The sequence below is a fragment of the Chaetura pelagica genome, unplaced genomic scaffold (genome assembly GCF_000747805.2).
Source record: "Chaetura pelagica isolate M959 unplaced genomic scaffold, ChaPel_1.0 scaffold222, whole genome shotgun sequence".
NCBI classification, from domain to species: Eukaryota; Metazoa; Chordata; class Aves; order Apodiformes; family Apodidae; genus Chaetura; species Chaetura pelagica.
In genome coordinates, this window is record NW_009952711.1 from 8,263,045 (window position 1) to 8,271,838 (window position 8,794).

The 8,794-nt window shown below is 37.4% G+C and overlaps 1 protein-coding gene across 1 annotated transcript in view; it reads right to left on the reverse strand.

Moving 5' to 3' along the window:
• CEP152 (centrosomal protein 152kDa) overlaps window positions 1-7,934 on the reverse strand; it is a 23,336-nt gene extending 15,402 nt beyond the window's left edge. Inside the window, exons 1-10 of the mRNA XM_009994550.1 lie at window positions 7,848-7,934; window positions 7,134-7,234; window positions 6,837-6,903; window positions 6,290-6,634; window positions 5,661-5,829; window positions 4,800-4,937; window positions 3,693-3,832; window positions 3,194-3,394; window positions 1,601-1,748; window positions 527-618 (exon numbers count right to left, since the gene is read on the reverse strand). Of these exons, the coding sequence (XP_009992852.1) occupies window positions 527-618; window positions 1,601-1,748; window positions 3,194-3,394; window positions 3,693-3,832; window positions 4,800-4,937; window positions 5,661-5,829; window positions 6,290-6,634; window positions 6,837-6,903; window positions 7,134-7,234; window positions 7,848-7,934 (1,488 nt within the window). The remainder of the gene's footprint in view (window positions 1-526; window positions 619-1,600; window positions 1,749-3,193; window positions 3,395-3,692; window positions 3,833-4,799; window positions 4,938-5,660; window positions 5,830-6,289; window positions 6,635-6,836; window positions 6,904-7,133; window positions 7,235-7,847) is intronic.
• Between the last annotated feature and the right edge of the window lie 860 nt (window positions 7,935-8,794).

Below are 8,794 nucleotides of genomic sequence, written 5' to 3' on the forward strand. Positions count from 1 at the left end.
CTGCTGACGTTTTATAGTAAAAAGGGTGACAACAAAAGAATACATAGCTGGAAAAGTAGCCTGTTACTCTAGTACTCAGTAAGATTAATAATTTCCAAGATGACAGATTTAAATCAAATACATGAACACAGACTTCCACTCAAATTTTACAGACAACTCCCTAGCATTCTCTTATGCTGGCAAAAGGTAAATTTTGGAACACAGTATCTCCAGCTATCCCTACAGCCTAATCAAAGTTAGAGATTCCCAGCAAGTAGAAGTATCATTCTGTTTTTTCCATAAGCAGGTTAGATAGATATATGGCATCACATTTGTGCCAATACATATGCCCCACTGTGTTTTCATTAAACAAACCCACAACAAAGTGTTAAACATGCAGCACTGGGAGATGAAGCAGTGGGTAGTCCTCTACTGAAAGGAGACATGCTTGTTTCTCCAACAGGTAGAGTTTCTACTATTAACCTGTTAGCTAGAATGCCTGTCCTCCTAAAATCAAAGTAGTAAAACACATATTAAATGAACAAACCTGTAAAGCCTCGTTCATGTTCTTGGTTATCATGTGTGCAGACTGAGCTTGTTGCAACTGAAAACGCAATTGATTTGTCTCCTGTATCGAGCCTATTGCAGGAAAGAAAAAGGAGAGAAAAGCAAGTAAAAAAAACGCAAGAAAAACTGTAATCTGAAAAAGATCACTGTTAAAAATAGCGATGCTGACACTGGTAACAGGCATTAGACTGTTTCCACTTCCTTAAACTATTAAAAAATACAAAAAATGAAGGCAAGAATATTACAGCTTTAAGGCATTTGACCAATATAGCACAGAAAAATCATGGCTTTTCTTCAAGTGGCAGTTGCACTCTTTTTAAATATTGCAACATGTTTAAAATTGCTTATTTACAACATAATACCAATCCAATAAGGTTTCTCCCTTCTCTATCCTGACATTTAGGCTCTCTCCAGGGACATTTTTCTTCTAGACTACCACAGTTTTCAAAACAGCATGCTCTTAAATTTGGATCCAAGAAGACAGACATTTAGTTTAGTTAAGATGTTTGGATTCTATGAAAATACACACATTACTATTTAAAAATTTCAGTGTGTAAAGGTAGGCACAAGTCAAATACACAAAGAGCAGAATATTTTATGTGCTAGTCCTACTGATGGGAGTTTCCAAGAGCCAGCCTCAAAACCAGTTCTGTTCTCTGAGATTTTAATTTAGAATGGCACTTCAAGTCAAACACCTAACACAAAAACAAGTAGCTTGTTCCCAAAGGCTGTTATTTAGTCCAAAATTTAGTTTAGACATACACAGCAAAAAATGCATATAAGAACAGTTTAATCACTGTGATTTGGGGTTTGCTGGGTTTCTTTGTATGATAGTGTTTCAGGGTTTTTTAAATTTTTATTGTTTTTTACACTTCACTCTACACTTCACTAAATTTAATTTCAGTCTGACCCAGGTACTGCATAGGAAATGGTCTAGTACAAATTTAGCTTAATGTTGGTTCCATTTCAATAGAGACACAGATGTGAAGTTTCATACTTCAAAAGACTGGAGCCATTTCTGCAGGGAAAGATAAGGAATGAGTTAAAGGCTGACCTGTTTGCAGTAAATTTGCACATTGTTTTTGGCTTTCTTCTAGGCTTCTTGTCAGCCGATTTATTATTTCAGTTTTTTCACATTTGGTTTCTTCCAGCATTTTTTCAAGTTGTTTAACATGTTCTCCTAGATTTTTGCAAAACTCTTTCTAGGAAGACAGGTTATTTTTATTAATTTTACAAACACCTAGCCAATTAGGACAGTTTCACATATAGAAAGAACCAACACACACAAGAAACAGAAGAAAAGGAACCAGATATCTAAAGGGGCAGAGGCCAGCTATATCAATCACAATCAAATTCTATCTTTGGCTGACAAGTCACCTCGTGCAGCATCAAAGGTAAGTTTTCACTAGGAGACAGTAAGTATACTCATATACAAACGTACACGATATGAACTGTTGCATATTTCCTAAAGCAGTTTGTTTTCAGCATGTCACATTATCCCCTGTAATTAATCACATATGGTTAGTCTACTGCAGAAAAATCAAGCCTTCACACTATTTATATTAAGCCTAAACTTGACCCAATTTAGTTTATTTTAAGTGAGCATAAGCCAAGGCAGCAAGTTCCAACTCTCTGTAAAAGAGAAACTGTAGGGTTTTTTCACATGCCATACAAAGCAGACATTCACGTGGCATTACAGCTACCTAGAGACCTGAGAGGCACAGCACCTCACCTCACCTTTACGCCTTTCCACTTTTCTCTCCCAAGAACAGGAGCTTTCTCTAAATACCTCAAATGTGCAACCATAAAACACTTTTTTTACAGTAGAAACACTGTTTCAGTAAGCTTTGTTGTGGCACTAATAGATTTAGCAATGCACTTTTGTTTACAAGCAAGTGCTAGTTACCTTTTCAAACATATAGCTTATTTATTTTTATGCATATTTATGTTGATGCAAGAATTACAGACCCAGAATTAAAGAAATTTAATTCAATTTCCTTTATATGACAGAAAAGGACAATTTAGTAAGGCCTGCCTAGACTACGTTGCTTGAATATTTCTAATAATGCAGTGGACTCTTATGACATGTCAGGTAGAATAATTTTAATAAGCTCTAGAACCATGTGACACACTCAACAACATACTCCATCTTAAAGTCAGATTCCCCCTCTCTCCCTTTAAAACTCTACTTCTAAAATAAAGGGATTTTTCAGTGGTTAGTCATCCTTGATCATTTTGAGACTAAAGCTTGGCAATGACCATTCAATAAACAGTTCTTCTTGAAGCAAAAAAACATCACATCATTTCTTACTTAGTTCTTTTCTTTCCCAGATTTACCTTCTGGTACTCTTTCACAAAGATATTGGGCACAGAATAAAAGCTCATAAGAGAAACTCAGACAATGAATTCCTGCCTCCTCTGCATTGACTATGTACAAACTCAGAATCTGAGCTCACAGCTGCCTGGAGATGTTTATAAAAACGTACCACATAAGCTTTAAAGTTTTGAGACTTATGTAGAATTTCCTTGCCATTTGCTTGGCAGCTTCCAGAAGGAGTATTATAGGTCAATAAGTGCATTTTAGGAAACACAGGGAGCTGTGCAGCCACTCCGGTACAGTATTCAGCATCCTCAAATAATTTCTCACCTCCTCTTGGAGTGCAGATTTTGTAGTATCAAGTTTCTGCTCTAATGCTAATACTTGCTTTTCATGCTTTTGCTTGAGCGCTGAAATAATGGACTCATGTTGTTCTCTGGCTCGCTGAAGGGCATCTGATCGTTGAAGTTCTAACAGCTGCTTCTGCATGCTTTCCATGGCTACCTCTGCCACTTTGGATTGCTTCAACAGCTGTAGAAAAAGTATTAGAATAGCTCCCAGTTACATATATTTTACTTTTGCTCCAATATTCTGTATGTCAATTCAGTTTTGTGTGCAAGAACTGCTAAAAGTACTCAGATACTGGATACTGCCTGGATTTTAATACAAAATATTTTCCAGCCAGGCATCCTATGCATTCATCATATATTCAGCTTCTGCAATGATCATGAACACTGTTTCAAGAGACTGGCACTTCTGTTTAATGCAAATGCACTACAGACATAACTGAGATCTTCCATAATAAACAGTTTAAAGATATTTATAGTACCTGCTCCTCATTGGTAGTAAGAGTCTGAATTTGAGTTTCAAGGGACTTTATTTGACCTTCAAGCTGCACTTCCCGTTCCTTTCCATTCTGATACAGTTTTTGAGACTCACAAAGACTAACAGCCAAACCATCCTTTTCATCTTAAGAGACAGATAAAATAATTGAGTGAGAAACATGCCCAGCCACCCAACAACTTCATGGACCATAAGTGTTCAGTATCCCTGCTCTACAGAACCACTTGCTATGAGCCCTCCATGTCATGCTGTGGACAATGAGCAAAAGAGAGAAAAAAACCTTTCAGTCTCCATCCAGTAACCACTTTCTCCCTCCGGTAGCTGGAAGCTCCCTGATACATTGCACTTGCAGAACCCTAGTGGAAGCAAGCCCCATTCTGCCAGCACTAGAGACTAGCATCACCCCTTACACCTCTTAAAAGGAGAACCAAAATAATATCCCTGGCGGCACAGCCAAAACACAGCAAAATGGTTGGCAGATGAAGTTCACACTCTCCTTTGTTCCTTTTGCATTGTAAGAACTATATTCTTAATTCTCTAAGCTCAACTCTTTTTTGTCCATTCCTGTAAGTAAAGGAAGGCCAATTCAATCACCAGTCTCCACTAAAGCTTTAATAATTTTGGAAGAGCTTCTCTCCAAATACAGTTCAGGATTTGTTGAACCAGCAGAGACCAAAAAAAAAAAAACAATTTTTTTTTTTTTTAATTTTTGTAAATGTAAACTTCTCCTTGGGTTTTTCGGCAATTTGATTTTTGTTTGGGGTTGTTGTTTGCTTGGGGTTTTTTGGTACTTTTAACATACTACTGTGGCAAACTTCTCGTTTATCTGTAAGTTTTTAATGCCTGGGGCATGGGGACTCTGGAGTATAAGGGTGGTCTTCAGAACGCAGTGAAGGGCAGTTATGTAGTCAGACACCAATCCAGAGAATTTTCTTTAGAACAACATTTGGGAGAGAAGTTTAGGTCCACATCATCCCAAATCAAGTTTATAAATATGATCAATACCTGCAGAGACACTTCCTAAATTAAAATTTCAGAAAAAAGAAGTTGTTATATATAAAGAAAAGTTAAGAATTAGTACAAAACATTTTACCTTTGATTATTGAAAGCTGATGATTCAAATACCTAATTTGCTGTGCACTCTTTTCTAGCTTTTCAGTAAGCTCTTCCAGTTGTCTTTCTCTTGCTTTATTTAGAACTTGAAGTTGAAGAATTTGCATGTTTTCTGAATCTGCCAAATCTCAAAGAGCATACAGACAAGTCAGCACAGTCAACTAACCAAGAAAGTCATTGTCATAAGCAATTCCTGCCACAAGTTGCTTCTTTCATACAGCATCAAATTCACTGCTGGTTGACAAAATTGCATAATTTTTTAATCTATGTTTTATTCACATCATCTGAGTTGCTGTGGCAGCAATAGCTGTAGAACTGCAGGAACTACCAATACAATTCAAACCTAACAGCAGGCCCAGGTAAAAGTTTACTTGCTGTGAATCACACAATCCTGTGGCAAATATAATTTTCAAGATTTGTAACAAGCAAATTCTGTCACTTTGAAGTATACCTAACAGAAGAGCACAACGTGGCACCAAGAAAGTATGTTTCCCATGCTATAGCAAGTCATTGTTTTCTAATATTTTAAAGACAATGTACCAGCAAGACTTAAGATCATAGAATCATAGAATGGTTTGGGTCGGAAGGGACCTAGATGATGATCTAGTTCCAAGCCCCTGAAAGGGCAGGGATCAAGGCAGCAGGGGTGGGGGTAAGCAATAACAACAACAAAAAATTTTGGCTATCCCAATGTAAGCTTAGAGCAAAAGGAAAGTTCATACACATCAACACACTTTCAGTTTTCCTCTTACAAAAAAAAAATAAAATCTACTGATAAATAGGTTTTCTGTGGCTGATTTCCAATAGACTTTTCACACAAGTTTAAAGAGCAAACTCTTACTTTCATCATTGCCTAAGAATTCATGTTGCAAGTCTTCAAAGACTTCATTTCCTCTGGCTCCTTCTTGGGTTACTGGAATTTTTTGATGAATGCCATTTTGGTATGGTTTATAAGTCACTTTGTAAGATTCTGGTGACTTGCCACTGACAACATCAGGTGCAACAAATTGCTGTTGGGACAATAAATGCATAAGAGGAAATAAATTAAACCCAACTGTATTCCTGCTCTTTGAAAATACTTTTCATTTTACAGGTTGACATTAAGAAGAGCTCTATTTACTCTTCATATTCAGGCTCCAATACAGCACAGTGTGACAGAAATTTTCATGAAAGCTTCCACTTTAGGAGAGTGAAGTGTCAACTTCAAGAGTGTAAGCACACACTTGAGTGAATTACATTCATTTTACCTCATGAAATTCTAGCTAGCCAGTAACAGTAAAAAAAAAAAAAATCACAACATGTACATAACAAAATCCAATTATTTAACACTTAATTGTTTTAAATAGACTACAGAAGCCTCCCATCACTGTTTAAACTGATAATAAGAGACTGAAAGCATTTCAAAATACTAGTACCAATAAAGACTTAGGAAATTTTCCAAAAGAGAAAAATATATCAGCTCTGAAATACCTTAGGATGTTCCTTTGGAGCATCTGGAAAATTTATTATTTTACTTCGCTGATTGCTAAATTCTGGTTTATGGCCATTTGTATATGGCCTGAAGTTTTCAGGAAGGTGATACACGTTGTTCTGTTGGTAGCAACTTGGAGCATTAAACTTATCTCTAGCAAGATACACATCATCAGGATCCTCTTGACCATTCGTGATGTGGTAATCTTCTTCAATGTCATATAAGTGTTTCTTTTCCTCATCATTATGAAGGCCATTCCAATTCTTTCCATGTTTTTCAACATGATCATTTTGCTGGTCGTGCAAGAATTGTTCAGGGTACAGATTTTGTCCTTGTTTATATCCCTATGAATGTATAAGAGGTATAGAATTACTCTCTCAAAACTCATTCTGAACTACAATCCCTCAAGTTCAAAATACTTCAAATTAATAGCAAAAAAACATCAGCTACATTAAAAGTATTTTTCCAGTGAATTTAAGTAATATTTAGCATGTTACTGCGAGCAAATAGTTCCTACTAATTAAATCACTGCTCATACAAGCTTACATTTTGAGGATCACTTATCAACGCATGGCCATTCCACCTTCCATCAAGCTTCCCAGGCTCATGTGATCTAGAGAAAGACAAGCAGCTTGACTATGAACTTGTAATTTCAGAAAAAAACCAAAACAAAACCACATCTTTGTTAAGTGGCATCTAGTTTGTTTCTCATGGAATACAAACCATACTGCAAACTGCACTACAGCTCCCCTTTTATTCAGATTGCTTTCACACACCTCAGCAGCTGAGATTGGCTCTATTCTCTAAAACACAAATAAGAAAAAATGGTGCCAAAGGCCTTACTGCTCCTCAGCCTCATGGATGCTACTGTCCGAATAGCTGGAGAGCTGGTCTCCACTGTCCTCCAGCATATCATGGGGAAGGTCTGTCAATAGTTGTTGCAACTGAAACAAAACAAACAACATTCACTACATGTTTTTCAAAATATTGCATACAAGTTCAGTACAAAGAGACAGGTGAAACAGGCCACTTGCACTAAAGGCTGTCTGTTTTCCTCATTTTGTCTTAATGTTACCTACACCCTAGACAGTGATTGCTGAAGTATCTAGTGGGGAGGTTACCTGACATGAGCATGATTTACCACCCTGAAGAAACCATTATGCACATTCATGTTAAACACTTATTTTGCAAATCTTTATGAAACAAAAAGCACCCAAACTACTTAAACTTCAAAAAAACCCTGAACACATTCTAATGTTTTTTCCTAGAAATTTAAATATGTAATTTATAATCAGAATTTTAAAATTCTGGTTATAAGTATTTCTCATTCTTTTATAACCTAATCAACTTTTCAAGTGAAAGAGAGCTGTTGCTTTCTAAGTATCTGTAATCAGGGAAAAAGCTGTCAAGAAATAAAAAACATAGGTGACACCAGTCTTTGCATCTGGTCTGCTGCATAGGCAAGGAGTGACAGTTTTCCAGGCACTACATGCAACATTGCAAGGCACTTTTTATGCAGCACAAATGTTCAGCCTAAAGAACTTGTTCTTTTTTCACCTCTTGCTCTCTTGCATAATCTTCTTGGTCATAGTCTTCATCTTCATGTTGAGTTTGTAGAGCTCCACTATCAAAGTCAAGGGACATTGTTTTCTAACAATGTTTTTGAGCATCCAGCAAAACCTGTTGCAAGACATCACAGACAAGTAAAAGGGGATGGGGAGGAAACCAAAAAGTACCAACCTCACATCCTGAATTATGTAGCCAAACACACAAAAAATTCATTTTTTAAAACAGTGCACATTATCTGTATCATTCACTTGAGCTGTTGCTTCTCAGTACATCTAATGCTAGTAGTTCCCAAAAATGTAGCTTTTCAGATTATTTGGGCTTTTCTTATTATTGAAGCTCACTTACAAGACATTATAGTTGTTAGCTGAGTCCCCTATTAATCCTGCCTCATTTATTTCTACAGAATAACTATACTTTGTAAGAAATACTGAAAGTATGTTGCTGCTTTCATATCTGGATAATAACTGATGGAAAAAAACAGGAAGAGTATCATGGAAATACGAAAAGCATTGTGTCATTTCCAGATTTAACTGCTTAATGAAGCAACTCAGACTCCCAAGGGCTCATCCACACTGAGCAGTGAGTTCACAACCTGCTGCACTGCCTAAGTGCAGGCCCACATTTGGCTGCAAGTTAAATTACTCCCTGCCGAAGAGATTCTCCTGACAGGCAGTTAAGAACCAGAAACGACCGATGGATATTTCACAGCAGGGCACGTTCCCTGGGCACGCAGGTGCAGCACGCGCCGAGTCCTCGCTCAGTGCACAGTGAGCTTTACACTCCCAAGTTAAAAAATGTAACTTCGTTATGTTGAAAGGACCTGCCCGCCCTCTCTAAACACAGCCGGAAGGAACCCCAACAGCAGAAGCACCCCGAGACCCGCGATCCCAGCGCGTGCCCGCCCGCAGCCCCCCCAAAGGGATCCCGAAGCGGCT